This window comes from Trachypithecus francoisi, unplaced genomic scaffold, assembly GCF_009764315.1.
Source record: "Trachypithecus francoisi isolate TF-2019V2 unplaced genomic scaffold, Tfra_2.0 Lachesis_group10, whole genome shotgun sequence".
NCBI classification, from domain to species: domain Eukaryota; kingdom Metazoa; phylum Chordata; class Mammalia; order Primates; family Cercopithecidae; genus Trachypithecus; species Trachypithecus francoisi.
Genome location: NW_022681455.1, coordinates 39,049,831 through 39,075,794, shown reverse-complemented (window position 1 = coordinate 39,075,794; position 25,964 = coordinate 39,049,831). Strand labels below are relative to the sequence as shown.

Below are 25,964 nucleotides of genomic sequence, written 5' to 3'. Positions count from 1 at the left end.
CCACAATAAGTTCCTAATGGGTAAAAGAACTAAATGTAAAAAATGAAACCCTACAAGCACTAAAAGAAAATGTAGATGATTCCTTTATACCCTGATGAGGGAAGAAGCTTTCTTACTACTACTAAAAATCCAGATGTAACAACAGCAAGAATAGAATTTGTGTAGTCATAAATTTGACTGCACAAAAACAAAACAACCCCATCGTCTCAGCCCAAAATCTCCTTAAGCTGATAAGCAACTTCAGCAAAGTCTCAGGATACAAAATTAATGTCCAAAAATCACAAGCATTCTTATACACCAGTAACAGACAAGCAGAGAGCCAAATCAGAAATGAACTTCCATTCACAGTTGCTTCAAAGAGAATAAAATACCTAGGAATCCAACTTACAAGGGATGTGAAGGACCTCTTCAAGGAGAACTACAAACCACTGCTCAGTGAAATCAAAGAGGACACAAACAATGGAAGAATATACCATGCTCATGGATAGGAAGAATCAATATCGTGAAAATGGCCATACTGCCCAAGGTTATTTATAGATTCAATGCCATCCCCATCAAGCTACCAATGACTTTCTTCACAGAACTGGAAAAAACAGCTTTAAAGTTCATATGGAACCAAAAAAGAGCCCGCATTGCCAAGACAATCCTAAGTCAAAAGGACAAAGCTGGAGGTGTCACGCTACCTGACTTCAAACTATACTACAAGGCTACAGTAACCAAAACAGCATGTACTGGTACCAAAACAGAGATATAGACCAATGGAACAGAACAGAGTCCTCAGAAATAATACCACACATCTACAGCCATCTGATCTTTGACAAACCTGAGAGAAACAAGTAATGGGGAAAGGATTCCCTATTCAATAAATGGTGCTGGGAAAATTGGCTAGCCATAAGTAGAAAGCTGAAACTAGATCCTTTCCTTACCCCTTATACGAAGATTAATTCAAGATGGATTAGAGACTTAAATGTTAGACCTAATACCATAAACACCCTAGAAGAAAATCTAGGTAGTATCATTCAGGACATAGGCATGGGCAAGGACTTCATGTCTAAAACACCAAAAGCAACGGCAGCAAAAGCCAAATTGACAAATGGATCTCATTAAACTAAAGAGTTTTTGCACAGCAAAGAAAACTACCATCAGAGTGAACAGGCAACCTACAGAATGGGAGAAAATGTTTTTTTTTTTTATTATTATACTTTAAGTTCTAGGGTACATGTGCATAACGTGCAGGTTTGTTACATATGTATACTTATGCCATGTTGGTGTGCTGCACCCATCAACTCGTCAGCACCCATCAATTCATCATTTATATCATGTATAACTCCCCAATGCAATCCCTCCCTCTCCCCCCTCCCCATGATAGGCCCCAGTGTGTGATGTTCCCCTTCCCGAGTCCAAGTGATCTCATTGTTCAGTTCCCACCTATGAGTGAGAACATGCGGTGTTTGGTTTTCTCTTCTTGTGATAGTTTGCTAAGAATGATGGTTTCCAGCTGCATCCATGTCCCTACAAAGGACGCAAACTCATCCTTTTTGATGGCTGCATAGTATTCCATGGTGTATATGTGCCACATTTTCTTAATCCAGTCTGTCACAGATGGACATTGGGTTGATTCCAAGTCTTTGCTATTGTGAATAGTGCCGCAATAAACAAACGTGTGCATGTGTCTTTGTAGTAGAGTAATTTATAATCCTTTGGGTATATACCCAGTAGTGGGATGGCTGGGTCATATGGTACATCTAGTTCTAGATCCTTGAGGAATCGCCATACTGTTTTCCATAATGGTTGAACTAGTTTACAATCCCACCAACAGTGTAAAAGTGTTCCTATTTCTCCACATCCTCTCCAACACCTGTTGTTTCCTGACTTCTTAATGATTGCCATTCTAACTGGTGTGAGATGGTATCTCATTGTGGTTTTGATTTGCATTTCTCTGATGGCGAGTGATGATGAGCATTTTTTCATGTGTCTGTTGGCTGTATGAATGTCTTCTTTTGAGAAATGTCTGTTCATATCCTTTCCCCACTTTTTGATGGGATTGTTTTTTTTTTTCTTGTATATTTGTTTGAGTTCTTTGTAGATTCTGGATATTAGCCCTTTGTCAGATGAGTAGGTTGCAAAAATTTTCTCCCATTCTATAGGTTGCCTGTTCACTCTGATGGTAGTTTCTTTTACTGTGCAAAAGCTCTTTAGTTTAATGAGATCCCATTTGTCAATTTTGGCTTTTGCTGCCGTTGCTTTTGGTGTTTTAGACATGAAGTCCTTGCCCATGCCTATGTCCTGAATGGTACTACCTAGATTTTCTTCTAGGGTGTTTATGGTATTAGGTCTAACATTTAAGTCTCTAATCCATCTTGAATTAATCTTCGTATAAGGGGTAAGGAAAGGATCTAGTTTCAGCTTTCTACTTATGGCTAGCCAATTTTCCCAGCACCATTTATTAAATAGGGAATCCTTTCCCCATTTCTTGTTTCTCTCAGGTTTGTCAAAGATCAGATGGCTGTAGGTGTGTGGTATTATTTCTGAGGACTCTGTTCTGTTCCATTGGTCTATATCTCTGTTGTGGTACCAGTTCCATGCTGTTTTGGTTACTGTAGCCTTGTAGTATAGTTTGAAGTCAGGTAGCGTGACGCCTCCAGCTTTGTCCTTTTGACTTAGGATTGTCTTGGCAATGTGGGCTCTTTTTTGGTTCCATATGAACTTTAAAGCTGTTTTTTCCAGTTCTGTGAAGAAAGTCATTGGTAGCTTGATGGGGATGGCATTGAATCTATAAATAACCTTGGGCAGTATGGCCATTTTCACGATATTGATTCTTCCTATCCATGAGCATGGTATATTCTTCCATTTGTTTGTGTCCTCTTTGATTTCACTGAGCAGTGGTTTGTAGTTCTCCTTGAAGAGGTCCTTCACATCCCTTGTAAGCTGGATTCCTAGGTATTTTATTCTCTTTGAAGCAATTGTGAATGGAAGTTCATTTCTGATTTGGCTCTCTGCTTGTCTGTTACTGGTGTATAAGAATGCTTGTGATTTTTGGACATTAATTTTGTATCCTGAGACTTTGCTGAAGTTGCTTATCAGCTTAAGGAGATTTTGGGCTGAGACGATGGGGTTTTCTAAATATACAATCATGTTATCTGCAAACAGGGACAATTTGACTTCTTCTTTTCCTAACTGGATACCCTTGATTTCTTTCTCTTGCCTGATTGCCCTAGCCAGAACTTCCAACACGATGTTGAATAGGAGTGGTGAGAGAGGGTCCCTGTCTTGTGCCAGTTTTCAAAGGGAATTTTTCCAGTTTTTGCCCATTCAGTATGATATTAGCTGTGGTTTGTCATAAATAGCTCTTATTATTTTGAGGTACGTTCCATCAATACCGAATTTATTGAGCGTTTTTAGCATAAAGGGCTGTTGAATTTTGTCAAAAGCCTTTTCTGCATCTATTGAGATAATCATGTGGTTCTTGTCTTTGGTTCTGTTTATATGCTGGATTACGTTTATTGATTTGCGAATGTTGAACCAGCCTTGCATCCCAGGGATGAAGCCCACTTGATCATGGTGGATAAGCTTTTTGATGTGCTGCTGAATCCGGTTTGCCAGTATTTTATTGAGAATTTTTGCATCAATGTTCATCAGGGATATTGGTCTAAAATTCTCTTTTTTGTTGTGTCTCTGCCAGGCTTTGGTATCAGGATGATGTTGGCCTCATAAAATGAGTTAGGGAGGATTCCCTCTTTTTCTATTGATTGGAATAGTTTCAGAAGGACTGGTACCAGCTCCTCCTTGTACCTCTGGTAGAATTCAGCTGTGAATCCATCTGGTCCTGGACTTTTTTTGGTGGGTAGGCTATTAATTGTTGTCTCAATTTCAGAGCCTGCTATTGGTCTATTCAGGGATTCAACTTCTTCCTGGTTTAGTCTTGGGAGAGTGTAAGTGTCCAGGAAATTATCCATTTCTTCTAGATTATCTACTTGATTTGCGCAGAGGCGCTTATAGTATTCTCTGATGGTTGTTTGTATTTCTGTGGGGTCAGTGGTGATATCCCCTTTATCATTTTTTATTGCGTCTATTTGATTCCTCTCTCTTTTCTTCTTTATTAGTCTTGCTAGCGGTCTGTCAATTTTGTTGATCTTTTCAAAAAACCAACTCCTGGATTCATTGATTTTTTGAGGGTTTTTTGTGTCTCTATCTCCTTCAGTTCTGCTCTGATCTTAGTTATTTCTTGCCTTCTGCTAGCTTTTGAATGTGTTTGCTCTTGCCTCTCTAGTTCTTTTAATTGTGATGTTAGACTGTCAATTTTAGATCTTTCCTGCTTTCTCTTGTGGGCATTTAGTGCTATAAATTTCCTCTACACACTGCTTTAAATGTGTCCCAGAGATTCTGGTATGTTGTATCTTTGTTCTCATTGGTTTCAAAGAACATCTTTATTTCTGCTTTCCTTTCGTTGTACCCAGTAGTCATTCAGGAGCAGGTTGTTCAGTTTCCATGTAGTTGAGCGGTTTGGATTGAGTTTCTTAGTCCTGAGTTCTAGTTTGATTGCACTGTGGTCTGAGAGACAGTTTGTTATAATTTCTGTTCTTTGACATTTGCTGAGGAGTGCTTTACTTCCAATTATGTGGTCAATTTTGGAATAAGTGCGATGTGGTGCTGAGAAGAATGTATATTCTGTTGATTTGGGGTGGAGAGTTCTATAGATGTCTATTAGGTCCGCTTGGTGCAGAGATGAGTTCAATTCCTGGATATCCTTGTTAACTTTCTGTCTCGTTGATCTGTCTAATGTTGACAGTGGAGTGTTGAAGTCTCCCATTATTATTGTATGGGAGTCTAAGTCTCTTTGTAGGTCTCTAAGGACTTGCTTTATGAATCTGGGTGCTCCTGTATTGGGTGCATATATATTTAGGAGAGTTAGCTCTTCCTGTTGAATTGATCCCTTTACCATTATGTAATGGCCTTCTTTGTCTCTTTTGATCTTTGATGGTTTAAAGTCTGTTTTATCAGAGACTAGGATTGCAACCCCTGCTTTTTTTTGTTCTCCATTTCCTTGGTAGATCTTCCTCCACCCCTTTATTTTGAGCCTATGTATGTCTCTGCATGTGAGATGGGTCTCCTGAATACAGCAGACTGATGGGTCTTGACTCTTTATCCAGTTTGCCAGTCTGTGTCTTTTAATTGGAGCATTTAGTCCATTGACATTTAAGGTTAATATTGTTATGTGTGAACTTGATCCTGTCATTATGATATTAACTGGTTATTTTGCTCGTTTTGATGCAGTTTCTTCCTAGCCTCGATGGTCTTTACATTTTGGCATGTTTTTGCAATGGCTGGTACCGGTTGTTCCTTTCCATGTTTAGGGCTTCCTTCAGGGTCTCTTGTAAGGCAGGCCTGGTGGTGACAAAATCTCTAAGCATTTGCTTATCTGTAAAGGATTTTATTTCTCCTTCACTGATGAAACTTAGTTTGGCTGGATATGAAATTCTGGGTTGAAAATTCTTTTCTTTAAGAACGTTGAATATTGGCCCCCCTCTCTTCTGGCTTGTAGAGTTTCTGCCGAGAGATCTGCTGTTAGTCTGATGGGCTTCCCTTTGTGGGTAACCCGACCTTTCTCTCTGCTGCCCTTAAGATTTTTTCCTTCATTTCAACTTTGGTGAATCTGGCGATTATGTGTCTTGGAGTTGCTCTTCTGGAGGAGTATCTTTGTGGCGTTCTCTGTATTTCCTGAATTTGAATGTTGGCCTGCCCTACTAGGTTGGGGAAGTTCTCCTGGATGATATCCTGAAGAGTGTTTTCCAACTTGGTTCCATTTTCCCCCTCACTTTCAGGCAGGCCCCCAATCAGACGTAGATTTGGTCTTTTTACATAATCCCATACTTCTTGCAGGCTTTGTTCATTTCTTTTTCTTCTTTTTTCTTTTGGTTTCTCTTCTCGCTTCATTTCATTCATTTGATCCTCAATCGCTGATACTCTTTCTTCCAGTTGATCGAGTCGGTTACTGAAGCTTGTGCATTTGTCACGTATTTCTCGTGTCATGGTTTTCATCTCTGTCATTTCGTTTATGATCTTCTCTGCATTAATTAGTCTAGCTGTCAATTCTTCCACTCTTTTTTCAAGATTTTTAGTTTCTTTGCGCTGGGTACGTAATTCCTCCTTTAGCTCTGAGAAGTTTGATGGACTGAAGCCTTCTTCTCTCATCTCGTCAAAGTCATTCTCTGACCAGCTTTGATCCGTTGCTGGCGATGGGCTGCGCTCCTTTGCAGGGGGAGATGCGCTCTTATTTTTTGAATTTCCAGCTTTTCTGCCCTGCTTCTTCCCCATCTTTGTGGTTTTACCTGTCTCTGGTCTTTGATGATGGTGACGTACTGATGGGGTTTTGGTAGGTGTCTTTCCTGTTTGATAGTTTTCCGTCTGACAGTCAGAAGGACTGTCTGTTGGTCTGTTGGAGATTGCTTGAGGTCCACTCCAGACCCTGTTTGCCTGGGTATCAGCAGCAGAGGTTGCCGAAGATAGAATATTGCTGAACAGCGAGTGTACCTGTCTGATTCTCCCTTTGGAAGTTTCCTCTCAGGGGTGACTCCACCCTGTGAGGTGTGGGGTGTCAGACTGCCCCTAGTAGGGGATGTCTCCCAGCTAGGCTACTCAGGGGTCAGGGATCCACCTGAGCAGGCAGTGTGTCCGTTCTCAGATCTCATCCTCCGCGTTGGGAGATCCACGGCTCTCCCCAAAGCTGTCAGACAGAGTCGTTCGCATCTGCACCGGCCCCCGCTGCTTCCCCTATTGGACTTCAGCTGTGCGCTCTCCCCAGAGGTGGAGTCTCAGTTGAAAATGCAGAAATCACCGGTCTTCTGTGTCGCTCGCGCTGGGAGTTGGAGACTGGAGCTGTTCCTATTCGGCCATCTTGCTCCGCCCCCCGGGAGAAAATTTTTGCAACCTACTCATCTGACAAAGGGCTAATATCCAGAATCTACAAAGAACTCAAACAAATATACAAGAAAAAAACAAACAACCCCATCAAAAAGTGGGGAAAGGATATGAACAGACATTTCTCAAAAGAAGACATTCATACAGCCACAGACACATGAAAAAATGCTCATCATCACTCGCCATCAGAGAAATGCAAATCAAAACCACAATGAGATACCATCTCACACCAGTTAGAATGGCAATCATTAAGAAGTCAGGAAACAACAGGTGTTGGAGAGGATGTGGAGAAATAGGAACACTTTTACACTGTTGGTGGGATTGTAAACTAGTTCAACCATTATGGAAAACAGTATGGCGATTCCTCAAGGATCTAGAACTAGATGTACCATATGACCCAGCCATCCCACTACTGGGTATATACCCAAAGGATCATAAATTATTCTACTACAAAGACACATGCACACGTATGTTCATTGCGGCACTATTCACAATAGCAAAGACTTGGAATCAACCCAAATGTCCATCTGTGACAGACTGGATTAAGAAAATGTGGCACATATACACCATGGAATACTATGCAGCCATCAAAAAGGATGAGTTTGCGTCCTTTGTAGGGACATGGATGCAGCTGGAAACCATCATTCTTAGCAAACTATCACAAGAACAGAAAACCAAACACCGCATGTTCTCACTCATAGGTGGGAACTGAACAATGAGATCACTTGGACTCGGGAAGGGGAACATCACATACTGGGACCTATCATCGGGAGAGGGGAGGAGGGAGGGATTGCATTGGGGAGTTATACATGATATAAATGATGAATTGATGGGTGCTGACGAGTTGATGGGTGCAGCACACCAACATGGCATAAGTATACATATGTAACAAACCTGCACGTTATGCACATGTACCCTAGAACTTAAAGTATAAAAAAAAAACAGCAATAACACTTCTACCTGATCAATGGGGGGAAAATCACAAGCAAAGCTAAATAAACTGAGAAAACTATTTGCAATCCATATCACAAACAAAGGGTTGTTACCTTAACATATAAATAAATCCTAAAATTAAATAAAAAGAATAAAAACTCCATTGGAAAGGAATAGACAGTCTATATACAAATAGCCTTAAGTATATGAAAATTTTCTCAGTTTCACTCAAAATAAGAGAAGTGAACTAAAACTATGATGAGATAACATTTTTCACAGTCATACTGGTGAAGATTCAGATGCCTCACCAGTGCTCTGCTGATGACATTCTGAAGAAAAGGGCACTCTCACAGACTGCAAGTAAACGTACAAAACAGTATAACCCTATGTAAGGGAATTTGACAATATTTACTAAATCTTGATCTAGCCATCCCACCCACAACAATTTACCCTGAAAATACATCTCCAATAATATGAGAGTCCATAAGCATAATGTTATTAATGGAAGAATTATTTGAGATAGCAAAATATTGGAAGCAACCTAAATGCCCATCTATAGGCAAATGGTTGAACAAACTATGATCCATATAAACAATGAAGTAGCCTGCAGCTGTCAAAAAATAATAGGGAAGATATCTATGACCTGATAGGAAGTGATTTACAGGATACATCGTTAAGTGAAAAAAGTAAGACACAATACAATAGATATAGCATGGCAACTTTGTATAAGAAAGAAAGGGTAATAACAATATGTATATATGTATGTGTACATGCAAAAAGAAACACAGGGAAGATAAACCAGAAACTGTGTTTGGTTACCCATAAAATAAGAGGGAAATGGGTTGAAAGGGTCTGAGACTTCTCTAAGAACAACTTACTGTCAGGTTGTAACTTTTGAACCATGTTCATATTTTACATATTCAAAACAATAGCATATTTGGGGGGAAACCCTTATACGTAATACAAACAGAAACAAACAAACACAACTATATATCAATTGATAGCATAACAACACAGAAAAAAAATCATTAATCCAAGTGACTTTTGAACACAATACTCTGTACACTTAGTGGAATATACCCTAAGGACAAAAAGAACTGCAAAGAAATCTTGACCTCTACTGAAAAGGTTTGTTGCTGGTAGTGGTACTGGCATAGTAATTGCAAGTAAATAAATACACATATTGAAGTTGCTGGGAACCAGAGTTTTTACAGTGGGAGAAAGGAGATATCAATATGGGATAGGGGAAGACAAAGAACAATCCTGAGGTATACAGCTGGAATTAGAGTTATTTGTATTAACTCATGATGTTTTAAAAAATACATGCTTCCTAGCTCTATCCACTGAGAGGGCATAAAAGCACAGACACACAGAGAAATATACATGATTATATACAGATATAGCTGTAGATATATAAACATACAGAGATACAAATATAGAAGGAGAAAAAGCAAATGGATCAAAACGTTAACAATTGTTGGATCTCAATGGAACGTATGAATGTTTACCGTATGGCAACTTTTCTGAGAGTTTGTAATCATCCCAAATAAAAAGTCAAGGGAAAAATAGTTTGTCTTTGTCTCCAATCGCTTTCACATTTCAGTTGTACTTCTCTGGACCTTTTCTAGCCCTGGTTCATCTTTCTTGAGAGCTGGTGAGTGAAACAGGCTGTGGTGAACAAGGCCTAGGCGCACCATCACCCTGGCTGAGGATGAGATGGTTTCATCTTGTTAGAATCCTGTGGATTATCCAGGAACCGGCCTCATGACTCCCCAGTCTCTTGTCAAGGATGGAATTAAAGTTCAGAGCTCTCATACGAGAACATTTTCGGTCACAAATTGGCAAGCGCATTAAGACTTATCAGTGGTTGTCCGGGCGCGGTGGCTCAAGCCTGTAATCCCAGCACTTTGGGAGGCCGAGACGGGCGGATCACAAGGTCAGGAGATCAAGACCATTCTGGCTAACACGGTGAAACCCCATCTCTACTAAAAAAAATACAAAAAACTAGCCGGGCGACATGGCGGGCGCCTGTAGTCCCAGCTACCGGGGAGGCTGAGGCAGGAGAATGGGGTAAACCCAGGAGGCAGGGCTTGCAGTGAGCTGAGATCCGGCAACTGTACTCCAGCCCGGGTGACAGAGCGAGACTCCGTCTCAAAAAAAAAAAAAAAAGACTTATCAGTGGTTTCTCTGCCCACTCACGTGAACTCGTAGGATCTTTCTATGGAATCTCCTCATTGACCACCTCTTTCACACTCTAGAAGAATTTAGCAGCACTGATCAGTCAATAAATACTTTCTGAGCACCAGGCACTGCTATAGCACAAGGGATGCAGCAGTGAAAACACAAAAGTTTCAGGTGTAGAGGAACTTACGGTTTCCTGGTGGTTGTTGGACAAGAACAAATCAGTAACTAAAGTGTAGAGTACGAGGCCGGGCATGGTAGCTCATGCCTGTAATCCCAACACTTTGGGAGGCCAAGATGGGTGGACTCACCTGAGGCTGGGAGTTCGAGACCAGCCTGACCAATATGGAGAAACCCTGTTTCTACTAAAAATATATAAAAATTAGCCAGGCGTGGTGGCGCATGCCTGTAACCCCAGCTACTTGGGAGGCTGAGGCAGGAGAATCGCTTGAACCTGGGAGGCAGAGGTTGTGGTGAGCCAAGATTGTGCCATTGCACTCCAGCCTGGGCAACAAGAGTGAAACGCCGTTTCAAAAAAAAAAAAATGTAGAGTATGTCAGTGGGTGATACAAACTATAGAGAAGAGCAGGCCAGGCAGACAAGGTCTTGGGCAGGGCTTGCGGAGTGGGTTGCAATCTTTAAATAGCACAGCCAGGGAGGGCATCATTGAAAAGGCTACATCTAAGCAAAGACTGGAAGAGGTAAAAGGGTGATCCACTGTGATATCTAAGAGCAGGGAGGTTCCTGGAAGTACAAGTATCCTGTGGCAGGTACTGTCTGGCCTGTCTGAGTAACAGGAAGCTGTCTGGCCTGAGTAACAGAAGCTGAGTGGGCACGAAGGTGGGAGAGGACTGAAATGGTCAGGGTGGGGAGGTAGAGGGCAGTGGCACTATGTGGCTTTGTAGGTCATCTGTATGTAGGTCACTGTCGGTCTTTGACCTTGACTCAGAGTGTCACGGGAACCCTGGGAGGATTCTGAGCGGAGGGTTGACATGGTCTGACTCACATTTTTAAAGTCTCAGCTAAAGCAAAACAACTTTCCTATGCTCCCTCTTTCATAAAATGTAAGAGTTGATTGTCAACCCGATCCCTGAGGAATCCTTTTTATTTCTTCACTTCTTTCCCATCCCCAAATAACTTATGAAAGCCTCCTTAAATAACAGCAAGAGCTGCCACCAACGAGCCTTCGTGGGTCCATCATGGGGGTGGAACAGAGCATTGGCATTTGTAGGTATTTTCAATCATGTCTCCATCTTTGAAGATGAAAAGCAGCCTGGGCAAGATGAGAGGATATGGAAAAGGTGGAATCAATGCGGATGTAAAGAGGCCAAAAGTGCATCCTCATACAGGGAGCTAGGAGGCAGGGTCAGAGGTGGGAAGACAAGGAAATTGGCAGCAAACTAGGACTCCTGGGACATCTGGCAAGGCCAGGGAAATGTCCATGTCCAAACCCAGAGAATTATTAAAATCACAACAGTATGCCAGGGACTAGGAGAGAGGAATGCCCCACTCTTAGGGCATTCTCAGCTTAGATCTGTCAGAGGAGTCCTGGTTTCTCCCATTTCCTGAAACCATTTTCCTGAATGTAAACCTTGCGGCTTTTCATCAGGGGGCCGCAGAGGGCATGCGGTCCGTTCCAAAGGATTCCGGTTCTGGTGCTTAGGTTTGGTAGGGAACTCTAAAGAGAGAAGGGATGACACCTCATCCCAAGGAGCTTGGGATTGGGAAGCATTTCTTCCCTAGTTGATGAGTGAAGCAGGGAACTCACGCAGAGCTAACCCCTCCATTCTTTCCTTCCGGGGCTGTGCATCTGTGTCGGGTGCTCAAGTGCTCACTGCACTGCACCCACCACAGGCAGAGCATGACAAAAGGATGCAGATGAGCGAGTGGGGGAGGGGGGCATGAGAGAGAGGACCAGGCAGAAATATGATTCTTCACCCTCCCATCTGTTCTCGCCTGGCTTTTTAGATTCTATTTACGAGCATTATATTCTTAATGAATTTTTGAAGAAAGAGATGAGGAGCTGGCAGACCACTCTCCTGTCGGTGGGGAACACCGCTACCACTAACACCAACTGGTTTTATGACATGACAGAGGAGAAATAATCAATGCATAAATTAGAGCTTAACGTTGTCATAAACACTGGAGCATCAGGATTTAGTGAGAGGAGAGCAGGCCAAGATATGACAAAGTTGTAATTGGGAGACAGGAAGCGACACTATTTTTCAAAGTAAAATAAAAAAAGGGGGAAAGGAGAGAGATTAGGAGAGAAAATGAAATGCACCATCTTTGCCAGGCTGAGTTACAAATGACCCCTTCAAATTAAAAAATGCCAGCGACTTACGTGATATCAGCATTAGGGTGAAGCCCAAAGACTTCAGGGTTATCTAGGGATGGCAGTGACTGGATGTATTCAAAATACTGGTCTAAGGTTTTGCACAAGGGGATTTTATATCCAGTATAAAAGCAGAAAGACGGTTCAAACATCTTCTCACTGAACCAGACCTGTATGTGAGAGATAACAAAAGAAATAAAATTGATGAGCATCTAAATGAAAACTGCTACAAGAAAGGAGAGAGGGGCCACCTTATTTCCATTTTAATAGAGTTTTTAATACTGATTTTGAGAGTGTCTTAACAATACTACTGATAGAATAATTAGCACATATATGGAGAAAAGAGAGAGGCCAGAACACAATTTGACCTGGCCTCCGTTTAACACCAAAGAGGATATTCACTAAGAGTAAGGACCAGAGAGCAACTCTACAAACTCATTCTCTAATTGAGTCATTTGACAACTCTCAATTCCACTTTAGCAGTAGGAACATACCGCAAAGTCTGTGAGGCCATACCCCCACACGCAAGAGAATATCTGGGCATTTTCATCACCCCACTTCTCCCCAAAGTGGGGCTCATACCAGGAGGATGTCCTTGTGCGCAGTTTCACTCACATAGCACTGAGCCCCAGCACATGGCCAGGAGGGCTCCATGCAAACTATCCCCTCCCACCTTGCGCTGAAGAGCTTCATTTGCTAATTATGTCCCTGTCCACAAGAAGTAAATGTATTCAGCTGCCTTGCTGTTTGCCTTAAGACATCCCTTTCTTATTCCATATGAATTATCTTTAACAAAACAGTGAGAGAACAAATATATGCTTGGTGTGAATAGACTTATTCTCAGAAAGGGAAAAAAAACTGATGCTAAATGCCTATGAACCAGATTTGAGGCAATGACTTACGTCTCCCAGAGCAATTTTCCCAGTGGGGAAGGAAATAATGGGAAGACAGGAAGAGTGGAAATGCAGGCACGACATCTGAATTACTCAGAGCACTTGACGGGAAAGAGGGACGGCGCCTTACTCTGGTTGGTCACAGGTTCTCTAGTACCTTCCCTCCATCTCCTTCCTCCAGCTCTTTTTAGATCCAGTGATTGCTCTGAAATACCCTGTGTACTGATTCTCTCTCTGTTTTATCCTATTCAACTCCTATGCATGAGCAGGCTGAGTTTAGAACCAGAACAGAATGAAAGAGAAGAGACACACAGTCCTTTCTTTCAAGGAGCTTGTGACCCAGTGGATGGATGAGCCAATTACTTAATAACCACAATACAAAGTGCACTAAGGCAAGAGTCAGAAGGAAATAAAAATAAACAAAGTACTAAGGAGGTTTAAAGCAGGAACAAAGAACATCCAGGTGAATGTCAGCTGAGGTCTTCTCAAGGAGGTGATTTTTGGAGATAAGCCTTGAGGGAGAGGATTTTGACCGGAGAACTTGGAATGGGGAGGTCACATAAGCAAAGGTATAGAACAACTGATGCAAAAATGAGAAGCAAGTTAAGGGAATAATGGAATATAGGGTGAACACAATGTAGTCATAAGAGATAGGACAGGAAGGGTGAGGTGAGGTCTACCATGGATAACTGTTGATGTCAGGGTGAGGACTGGTGATTAATTTAAGAAATGGAGAGCAGTTGAAAGTTATTAAAGAGAACAGTGTTATGGGCATGGTCATTACTTGGAAATATTAGATTTTTCACTATGTAGATGACTTAAGTGGCAGGAAGACACCCTAAGGGGGCAAAGGCCATGGGTCCTCAGCACACAGATAACAAATAACCACACTAAATTCTGTGTTGCCAGATGACATGTATGTGTAAGAGCAAAATGAAGTTTATTCCTGTTTTCCCAGCACTTTATACACACACGAATAGCTGAGTTTCACCAAATTTGGAGGCTATTTTGGGGCAAAGTCAAAATATGAAATATGAAATCTACATGGAGCTACTATGTGAGTAGTCATCCCCCACGAACACCCAATACAGTTCTGCAATTGGTTTTAGCAGAGAGACTCTGTAAGATGCTGAGAACCGAGAAAACAAGGTTCAAAGAAAAGCCTGAGATTGAAAGTCAGAGGGACAGGGGATGCCATATGCAGGCATGAGTTTACAGTGGAACTGCTTCTCTCACGGGCAACTCTGGATGACATAGTTGGGGTAAAGTGGAGGCAGTGCAGGCAGGTAGCTGGTCAGAAGGCAAGCCTGGGGCTGAGGATGAGATCAAACAGGTGAAGGCAGGGTGTGGGGGCTGTGGGGCTTTTGTGCAGCCTTTCTCAAGAGGGTTGCTGCTCCCAGGTTCATGTGGTAAGCTCATGCCCTTAGGGTCAGAGACCTAAACTCACCTCTGGTTATTGATGACCATCTGCAACAGGTCCAAGCTAGACAGAAATGAATGAGGGAAAGCAACAAGACAGGAAGTTGGAGAGGATGTAGGGCAAAGGGAAGATTCAGTAGGATAAGGAAGTGGGGTGTCCAAGAGTCAGAGAATTGAAGCCACTGAAGGTTGTGCTACTCTTAGGGAAGTCCTGAGAGAGGGGGAGGGAATGAGCCCACAGAAGCTACTCAGGGGCAAATGAATGGGAAAATAGTAGGATGAACTTTTGACTTCAGGCACTAATTGCTGAGAATGGAGTCCAGAGAAACCAGAATCAGATGATAGAAGGGAGTAACATAACTCAGGTGAGGAGGGAGCTGCTGTTAACTTGGGAACAGCCAACCAGCTGGGGCCTGGATACAGAACCCTGTGCTTTTAGATCAGGAAGTCTGCACAGCTAAGGCCCAGAGGACAGAGAATCTTGGGTTTCTAGGAGAGGGTTGTGGTCAGCTGACTAGTCCTCTATGGCCCGAAATGCCAAATGTCAGGGTACAGGGAAGAAGTAGAAGAGAAAGAAAGGCAGGAAAGGGGTCAGGAAGGGGAATCCCCCTGCTTGAGCTCTTGAAGGTGGAGCAGGCTTCCTCCCCCTCCCTGTGTTCCCGGCTCAGACATCTCCCTGGAGGCTCTGGACCAACACAGCAGCTTTCCGTTGTCACTATCTACATGCTGAAGAATTCCAGATCCTTATCTCCATGTCTGAGCTCCACCATGACCTCCAGATCTGTACATCCAGGTGCCTCGTTCACCAGCATTCAGGCATTTGTTATTTTATTCAACAAATATTTACTGAGCACTTACATGTGTTGGGCTCTGTTTCCGGTGCTCAGACTTTGGCACTGATGTAATAAGACAAAGTCCCTGCCCTCATGGCAGTTACAGTCTTAGACAACTTGATTTGGATGTCTAATAGACATCTCAAATGTTATATGATCAAAACCGAACTCTTAATTTCCAGCCCCAGCCAATAAAACTCATTCCTGCTGCAGTTCTTCCTCTTCTCTGTAAATAGCCCCATTCTGTGTCCAGTGACTTAAGTCAAAACTAGGGGTGACCCTGACTCCTCTTTTCTTTTTTTTTTTTTTTTTTGAGGCGGAGTCTCGCTCTGTCGCCCGTACTGGAGTGCAGTGGCCGGATCTCAGCTCACTGCAAGCTCCGCCTCCCGGGTTTACGCCATTCTCCTGCCTCAGCCTCCCGAGTAGCTGGGACTACAGGCGCCCGCCACCTCGCCCGGTTAGTTTTTGTATTTTTAGTAGAGACGGGGTTTCACCGTGTTAACCAGGATGGTCTCGATCTCCTGACCTTGTGATCCGCCTGTCTCGGCCTCCCAAAGTGCTGGGATTACAGGCTTGAGCCACCGCGCCCGGCCCCCTTTTCTTTCACCTATGCACTTGATCCCATCAGCATTCTGCTGGTACTCTTGGTGAATTATATTCTGAAGCTAACCACATCTTAGTCTCCACTGCTAAAACTCCAACTTTAGGTACTTTTACAATTATTCTAACAAAGTATACTTATTAAGACATCTTTTTTTTTTCTCCTTTGAATCTCAAGTACAGAGGTGAGTTTCTCACACTCCCGAGTTTATTATTTTTATGAATCTAGGTCCCTTTTATTTTAATTTTTCCCCATTCTGTCCAGATATCCACTCACTGTCTCCTTTTCCCTCTGAGGGCATCTATTTAAGTGTACTTGATATATGTCCTAGAACATGTATTTATCCTTGTGAGCTATGCATATATTCCTTTGTAGATCTCCCTTTATTTTTTTTAAAGCTCTGCACTCAACACTATTTGTAAGACCTATGCATGATATCTTATAGATCATTGCTTCCAAATACTACATTATATGCCGCCATAGGCCTCTACAACAGGTAACTTAACAATTTCCCCATGATGGATACCTAAGTTGCCTTCAACTTCCCAGTACCACCAACAATGCTATGAATAATCTCTTTGGTACATTCTGAGAATTTCTCTGGGGCATATACTCAGGAGGAGGATTCTGGTTCAGAAGGTAGTTGTATCACACACTTGATATGACTATGACCACCAGGTTGCACCCCACAGGGTGAGCAATAGTATGCCATGGTGCTCACCCACCACATCTTATCTATTCCCTTAGGAGTCTTGGGTTTTTGTAGTGGATGCTGCAATGTGCCAACCGATCCTCATTCAGGAGCAGGTACTCACTCCCCCCACTGTCTGGAGTGTTGGATGCTTTGAGCTCACAGCACTGTCCCTCCCCAGGAACTGCCCTAGCAGGAGGGAGCTGCCTCAGTCAAGGTCATGTCTTGGAGGAAGGATGGGGAGGAGGCACTTGAATGCAAATCTCCACCGCTGTTTCTAGGAAAACCAATCTATGATGCTTGCTTTGAGCTCCAAACACAATGCTGCCATGAATATTTTTCTACGAGTCCATTTGTGGACTCTTTCTAGAAATGTTCTGGGATATATTTACCTGAGATACCTAATTTCATTAAGTATTACTGGACTGCTTTCCAGGAGTTCTGTGTCCATTTGACCTCCCAGCAGCAGGGCTCCTCCCTCCGCACATCCTCACCAACACTCACTTACTATTTTTCACAGTTCTCCATATGTAGCTTCAAGAAAAACTTGCTAAAACATGTAAAGGCTAAAAATCCACTTTCTAGTCAACCCCCAGCTTACGAAAATACTCCCAAAGCTTGTGCTTTGCTGTTGAGGCTTTAATTTTGTCAAGAAAAAAAGAATCATTTAAGTAGAGAATTACCAGTATAGGTCCCAATATAAAGAATTTAATAACCATAAAAGACATCTTTTTTTTCCACTTAGGTGTTGTATATTACATTCCTAAAATGTAAAAAATTTTAAGAAGAGTTTGAGTCTGGTAGGTGTTATTTATTATATTCATCCTTGATGTGAAAGCCACAATTGCTAAGAAATAATTTTCTCTAGAATATATTTATCAGCATGTTACATGTGGATTCTATTTGGCACAGAGAAAAAGTGAATACTTCCTCAATTTCCAATTGTCCATCCTAATAGAAGAGATGAGAAAACTCAAATTATGATTAATCCCCCAATCACTTATTTTGGGGCTTGAAATCACCATGAGACTTCTCACTCAGAGGAAGAGGCACAGAAATGAGGCACAGTTTTCCCTCACAAGTCAGATGCACAGGAATGGGGAATATGGAGGAGGGGCGATTGGGGAGAGGACCTGGGCACAAGCAGTTTCATCTATATGGAAAAGGAGTTATAGACCAATGAGACCTGACCACTGCTCTGCTCTGCACCACAAGCAGATTGTTGGTTGGTTTTGGTTTTTGTTTTTTTGAGATGGAGTCTCACTCTGTAACCAGGCTGGAATGCAGTGGTGAGATCCCTGTTCACTGCAACCTCTGCCTCCCAGGTTCAAGTGATTCTTCTGCCTCAGCCTCCCAAGTAGCTGGGACTACAGGAACTCGCCACCATGCCCGGCTACTTTTTATATTTTTAGTAGAGGCGGGGTTTCACCATATTGGCCAGGCTGGTCTAGAACTCCTGACCTTGTGATCCGCCCGCCTCACCCTCCCAAAGTGCTGGGATTACAGGCGTGAGCCACCGCACCTGGCCCAACTGCTGGTTGTTTTGTGTGTGTGTGTATGTGTGTGCATGTGTGTAAGCACACACATGTGTTTGTTTCTTGGCTAATTCTTTGCAGCAGCTCTGCTGTATGCTTAAGTTTGGCAGACCTATTACAAACAAAAAAATTGGAAAATACGGTGAAATGTGTCTCCAAACTTTATTTTTCTAAGTTGACTTACTCTGGCAAAGCAATTAAGTAGACGTTTGTCAAAGTCATCTGTCACTCTGCCTCCATATTGTACTTCTCCGATCATGTACCGAACCGTATTCCATGATACACCCTTTATTAAAAGTAAAAAAGGATTATTCATTGTCAACCCAAACACATCATTATAAACATCTCAGGTCTTTCCCTAGAGGAAAGGTCTGGAAAAGTAAGCACTCACTAGACTCACATTTAAAATTATTCATAGTCTTATATTAATAATTCTCACTATTACATGGCTGGAACCACTACAGTTTGTTCACCAAGAAAAAATCTACAATACTAAACACTGGTAAGTATATTGTATGTATATTATTTAAAATAGGGAAAAAAGACTATTTTTCACTCTGGGGATATAATTACCTATAATACTCATTGTAGTAATGCCAAGCTGTTACAGAGGAGAAAAGTAGTGTTTAGTGAAGAAAGGAGGAAAATCAAGTAATCATCACTTTAATATGCTTTCTTAGTAATATATTTTCTGGAATTATGAGAACAAGAAAATTATTTATCCACAAGATTTTTTCTCAGTGCAATCCTCTGCCATCCTCTGCATTTCATTCTGTGTGCTAAAACTACATCAAAATATTTATTCATTTCTAGAGCAATTTTATACTAGGAATATATTGCATTTAGCAGTTTTTTTAAACCCTTGATACATTTGAGTTAGGAGAAATAAAGATATCTGCTTTTTGTTTACTTTTTCTTGGTTAAAATTGTATTTTTCAGCTTGGTTGCCTTTCAAAGCAACTATTTTAAGGTAACTATTATTTGTATGTACCAAAATGATAAATGACCATAGAATATGAACACATAGAAAATAACTTTTCACACAAGAAGAGAAAACCAAACACTGCATGTTCTCACTCATAGGTGGGAACTGAACAATGAGATCACTTGGACTCGGGAAGGGGAACATCACACACTGGGGCCTATCATGGGGAGGGGGGAGGAGGGAGGGATTGCAATGGGGAGTTATACATGATATAAACGTTATGCACATGTACCCTAGAACTTAAAGTATAATAAAAAAGAAAAAAAAAAAAAAAAAAAAAAACAATAATTCAAAGTACCAATGGTGACTACTAAGATTCTAAAAAAAACAAAAAAAAAAAAAAAACAAAAAAAAAAGAAAATAACTTTTCATCAGACTGCTATACTTTTAATTTCATATCCCTTTGTCATTTCAAGGAAAAATTACGGTTTGGTTCTAGAGTAAAAACTCATCATGGCTTACCATCCCCATACTGAGGCTGCAGGATCTCTAATTACCTTGCCCTACTCTGGGAAGGAAGAGGGGGCCAGACTGTAGAGAGCCATAGTTAATGAGCCCTTATTAGGCACTGTGTACTGTGCTTTCACAAATACTAACTCATTCCTTCCTCACAGAAACAATGGCCATTTTATAGATGAGGAAACAGGCTCCTGGGCTCATTGACTTGCCAAAGATTATAGAAAAAACACATTTCCAACCCTTTATATGTGTGAAAGGACAACAGAGTTGATGTTCTTAGCTCTGTGACCTTGAGGAAGTCTCTTAGTCCCTCTTGTCTGTTACCTCATCAGAAAAATGAGTAATAAATAAATAATAATGCCTTTGTTATTGATCTCACAGAGTTGTGAAGATAAAAATGAGATCCTGCATACATGAGAACTTTGAAAACTGCAAAGTGTCATATGATGATGAATGACCATTACTAGAAAGTATTGTTATTCATAGGCATAAGCTGAGCAGTTAAGAAATGACTTAAGGTGGAAAAGAACTTTCACATGGGCTGGCAGATACCGTCTTCACTTCTGAAGAGGCAGGAGTAGGACCAGTGAGGAGAAGCTTGACCTAAGGCACACCTTCTCTTGAAGTGCCCTGTGGCCCTTGAGTGTAACATGAGGAAAGATGCGGTATTTTGCCACACACTGAGTTAGTTAGCTTCCGTGGTATGTGCGTGTTGGGGGCGGGGACAGGCTGCCCCAGCAAGTGTCTGATTAGAATAAGTCCCTTCAAAGGGGGCTCCATGGGGCTCAGCAAATTCACACCGCATCATAGACTTCAAATGACTGTAGAACCCTGATTTAAGAAGAGCAATAAAAACAGGAAAAAAGGCACAATTTCACTCACTTTTTTAATATCGCATTCATCAAGGTGATTCTGAATAAACTGAACACTGGCTGAAAAGTCAGCGGAATTGAATTCGTAGGGAATATTCCATCCCAAGGGGCCAAACTTTCGTCGCTCCTTAAAAACACCAAAGAAAAGTAAGTATTGCGTGTACCTGATTCCATTTTTTATTGCTATAAAAATACAGTAAAATTAAGGCTATATTATCAACATTAGTTTAAAAGAATAGTATATACAATTTTGGATATACCGTCATGTCACTTAACAATGGGGTTACCTTCTGAGAAATGCATCATTTAAGCAAATTTCCTCATTATGTGAACATCTTCCAGGGTGCTTACACAAACCTAGATGGTACAGCCTATGCACACCTAGGCTACATGAGGTAGCCTATTACTCTCAGGCTACAAACCTGTGCAGCATGTTACTGGACTGACTACTGCAGGCAACTATAACACAATGGTAGGTGTTTGTGTATCTAGACATATCTAAACACAGAAAAGGTATAGTAAAAGTACCTTATACTCTCATGGGACCACCACCATATATGCAATCCATGTTGACTGAAACATGATGTGGCATATAGCCATATTAGAAATATTACTTCATGGCTCTATAGCTAACTGGTTTATACAAACAAATCTCCAAAGATTTGTCAAGTTGCAGTTTTTGGGTTTGTTTATTTTTAAAGTCTAGGTCTCCACCGACAACTCAAAAAAAGGCAGTAGGTGCTCAACAAATATCTGTTGAATGAACTGTTATTCTACCTTGGACTCCCGAAAGTTTGAAATGTCAAATGCAAGGGTTTGAATTTTTTCCGTTGGATTACCTAAACCTCTCTCAAGAGCACTTATTCTGTGATGACTTCACTTGGCAATCTTGTCATTTCAGGTTTTGAAAACTAAAACTTTCTGTTGTGCACATGACGTGTCTGTCTTGAAACTTTCACGTGACCCCCATTTGTTTCCCTCTACTTAATCAAAGAGGGCCTAAGAGACTCCTGTGCAATAGTGGCTAACTGTTTACAAATGCCAAATCACCCATAAATAATCAAACTGGACTCAGAGCAAATGATTCAATTGTTTTGATATTCCAGAGAGCATTTTAAAGGTATGGCAAGTATTAGACCTGATAGCTCCAAGAACTGATCATCCAACAAACCACATAGATGAGTCCAGATGTTTCCAAGGCATCAGCTTTTCCTATCCCAATACATAATCAGTCTCTAAGGAAGGTCCAATGATTTATTAGATTAGTTTCTAGACCCTAATTCTAGTGCCTAAGGTAAGGACCCATGTGGAGAGTAGAATCCCTATACATCTATGGGAACGTTTAATTCTACTCTTTTACCTCTAAGTATATACTAACTTTTCTTTTTCTTTTCTGCCTCCCCCAACTCAATACACACACACACAGACACACACACACACATGCACACACTGCCATTGTCACGAGCCATTCCAATCCTTCTTGCTGCAGCTATGCCATGCTTCAGATCCTGAATAATCCCACCATTTAAAAAAAAATCTAAATAAATTTTTGCTTGGACAAGTTCATGAACATGTCAGAGAAGAAATTCAGAAAATTCAAAGGTTTTAATTACTGAGTTTCAGGGTATGCTTTTAAAGTATTTAGTAAATCATTAAGATTAATTTGGGTCTAGATGTTCTGACCCTGGGAGATCAGACGAAGGGCAAAAATAATAAAATAATAATAATAATAGGAGTAGCGCTTAAAAACGTAAAGTACTACTGTTACCTCTAGACCTAAACTTCTTTAGTTAAGGTTGTCAGGCATTAGAGATTTGTGCTATGTGACACCCACTCCTATCCCTTAGCTAATCTGATCCAATGTAGAAAGCCAGCCGAGAAAGAACTGACCAGATTCCTTCTCCCAGGAATTTGAACTTAGGGTTTGTAATTGCTATCTGGGGCTTAGACTAGGAAAACTTGTAAACTCAGGAGCTGTGAGGAATCATCTTCCACCCTGTACTTAGAGGAGGTGAGGAGGAGCAGAGGCCACAGCCTTGAAGGGAGGAGAGACTGTGTGGTCCCAGCTGCAAGGGCAGGAGCCGTGGTCCCTAACACTGTTTCTCTTGACAGCTTCCTGTTTTCTAGTCCCAGCATTCATGCTGCCTTGGTTTTTGTTTTGTGGTTTTTTTGTTTTTAGATGTTTCATATTGAAATATATGGTCCTATAACCAGATTTTGAGCCTTGACAGTGAAAAACACGTCTTCTATTTTTGTCTCCCCTTTTGCACCTTGGGGGAAAGAATCACGGTTGCCTAATAAACACTGGTCAATTATTACCAGGGCAGAAGGAACCCTTCCTCTGTAAGAGGTCAATGCTGAGGCTGACCCAGGGTTTGGCATTTCTGAAGTGGACCTCAGAAACATTGAGGTGAGCCTCTTCCAGATTATCCCAGGAGCAAGGGTGGGTTGAGAGGGTTATGGGATATTAACATGAAAATTCATACAGCTAACCCTTTTAGTTCTTGGAATTTCTTCCATCTTGAGGACTTTGAAGAGAAGAATGCTAAATGACTTATTAGTGAAATGTGGATGTTTTCCCATTTTTGAAAAAGAGAATCAGAATTTACACCATTAGTTTTACCTAGGTGTTTGACTTAATTTTTAAATTTTAATGTTCAATTAGATGGATGGCTGAATGAGAAATAACTCCAATTACTAAAGCTGCTCAAATGGGCTCTATGGAAACACTCCTATTTTTATGCACTGAGTCACTGCAATTTAGTTGTTCCTTAAAATGTGCATTTTGAAAATTGCCCTAATGCTAAGATTTGCTTCATGTTTATATTTCTTACTACCAGTTTTCATCTAAAGCATTTACTTTTTAAGTTGGTTCACTAAAGTCATAAACTGATTAGCTCATCTTGGGAAAATAAAAAAGCCCCAAATCTTAGTGGGTACCTTTTCTTTCACAAATGAAGTCATTTCATCTTACTGCTATTTTTTTTTAAATTACCTTGGAATACTATCAGGATAGACTCAAACAATAGAACCTAAGAGCTCATTGCGAAGATCAAAGCAAGGGGTTTTGCTAGACTTATTTGGAATATTGAATTTCTTCAGTTTAATTAACATTTTTGAAACCATGGGATGAGTCCTATGCAGTACAATAAAAAATATTTAAATGGATGCATTTTCAAGAAGTTTTAATCTGTTGCAAAAATAAGACTTAGAGACAAGAAAAAGAACAATGGGATAGTGAATATAATTAACTGTCAACATTTCACAGATGATAAGCCTGAAGAAGACGTTCAATCTGAGGCTTCTGGGAATAATAAAACTGAAGCTGGTCTTTGCAAAGGGGAGAGAAGAGACTTTCAGGGTTGGCAAAGGCCATGAGCAGAATTAGGAACACAAATCCTGCGACTCATGGAGAAGAAGGCTGCAGACAGAAGGTTCTGCTTCAGCAGAGGACTAGCTCTGGTGAGTAGCAGCAACTCAGTGTTCACGTGCTTCAAGGCATGGAACGCAGACAGATTTGAATGTTAAAACTTCATTTGACAGAAGGGAGTGACTATACATCATCAAGCTGGTGAGTGATGATTTTAGGAAAACCAGTCCACTCCTTACTTAATTTGACTAATACAGTTTCTTCTTTTCTTTTCACAGAATATGCAAAACTCTGAACTACTAAAGAAATATGGAGGCCGGGCGCGGTGGCTCAAGCCTGTAATCCCAGCACTTTGGGAGGCCGAGACGGGCGGATCACGAGGTCAGGAGATCGAGACCATCCTGGCTAACACGGTGAAACCCCGTCTCTACTAAAAAATACAAAAAATTAGCCGGGCGAGGTGGCGGGTGCCTGTAGTCCCAGCTACTCGGGAGGCTGAGGCAGGAGAATGGCGTAAACCCGGGAGGCGGAGCTTGCAGTGAGCTGAGATCCGGCCAGTGCACTCCAGCCTGGGCGACAGAGCGAGACTCCGTCTCAAAAAAAAAAAAAAAAAAAAAAGAAATATGGAAAATGTAGAATCATGAAAAACTCCTTAGAACACTGATGAAAAGTTGTTCAACCATTTTAATGATGTCAGAGCCATTTCCAGTTTTACGTTAGGCTCTACCTCTGCAGTTCCCACAGAGCTGCAGAATCATTTCACAGCTTCAAAACAAGACAACTGGATTTATCTATCTAACTCCAATAACTGGAGCTAACATACAAAGAAAAATACAAGCCACACTAGATAATGTAAGGGAAACTTTACTAGGTAAAAATAGTTAACAGAAACAGCCAGAACCTCTGGGAAACACTATGGGGCAGAGTGTAAAAGATAAACCTGTATCATATTATTATAATTATTCAAAGACATTTAAATGAGGAATTTTATAATCATCTCTCCCCAAAGCAAGAATTTTATATACACTATTAAATTTGAAAGGAATGTTTATCAAGGCTCAGACTTGAGAAAGAAAACAAACAAAATATAGGGGAAGCAAACACTTTTCTGAATGAAAACTGTTAATAGTGAGATTCCCTGGGCCCTAGGCCTGTTTTATTTACTATCTAAGTAATTTTTAAAGGCATGATAAAATTTCCAAGTTTGCCACTAGCCACTACAGGCCCTTAGAGATCCTAATCAATAACTTTAGCTAAAAAAGAAAAATGAAAAAAAAAAAAAAGACCACCTCACCTCACAGAGTTATATATAAGCTGTTTGAAAAGTCAGAAAGAAATATGCAGTTCAATGTGGACAAGCCAAGGTGATGGGGAGAAAAACTCCAGACTATGAAATGGATATAAAAATGGTTCAAGACTCTTCCCTTAAGGGTTGTGGCCATTTGGCCATTATTTTCAATTCTTGCCGCATATCAGGATCACTTGGAAGTTTTTAAAAAGACTGAGCTCCTTCCTTTTGGCCTCCTGGGGATTTTGACTTAAGTGTCCTATTCTGGGGCTCAGGCATTGGCTGAGAAGACAATTGTAGATAATTGGCTGAGAAGACCATTGCTTAAGACATTTACTCGGTCCAACACATACCTCGAAGAGCAGCATGTCGACAATCAATAGGAAAAAAAATAACCCATAGAACATTGTTCTGATCTTCTGCAGGAGGTGTTAGGAGGTGGCTAAAAATGTAATGATTGAGTTTCAAAAGACTAAGACTTTGGAGGAAAATGTGCTTAAAATTAAAATCCCAAAGGGTGAATGTGGGCTTGCTCTGAAACCCAGAACGATGCTACACTGGATGCTACACTGCCCAGGAAAGCTTAGAGACAGAATACTGAGGCCAGAGAGAAGCTTCCCTCTTAGGTAATCTTCAAGAGGATGCTGAAAT

At 41.2% G+C, this 25,964-nt stretch overlaps 1 protein-coding gene across 1 annotated transcript in view; it reads right to left on the bottom strand.

Annotated features, from left to right (window-relative positions):
* The window catches only part of DNAH8 (dynein axonemal heavy chain 8), a 334,964-nt gene that overhangs the window by 36,961 nt on the left and 272,039 nt on the right, over positions 1–25,964 (bottom strand). The window contains exons 86-88 of the mRNA XM_033217044.1: positions 20,666–20,782; positions 18,524–18,625; positions 12,377–12,537 (exon numbers count right to left, since the gene is read on the bottom strand). Coding sequence (XP_033072935.1) covers positions 12,377–12,537; positions 18,524–18,625; positions 20,666–20,782 — 380 coding nt within the window. The remainder of the gene's footprint in view (positions 1–12,376; positions 12,538–18,523; positions 18,626–20,665; positions 20,783–25,964) is intronic.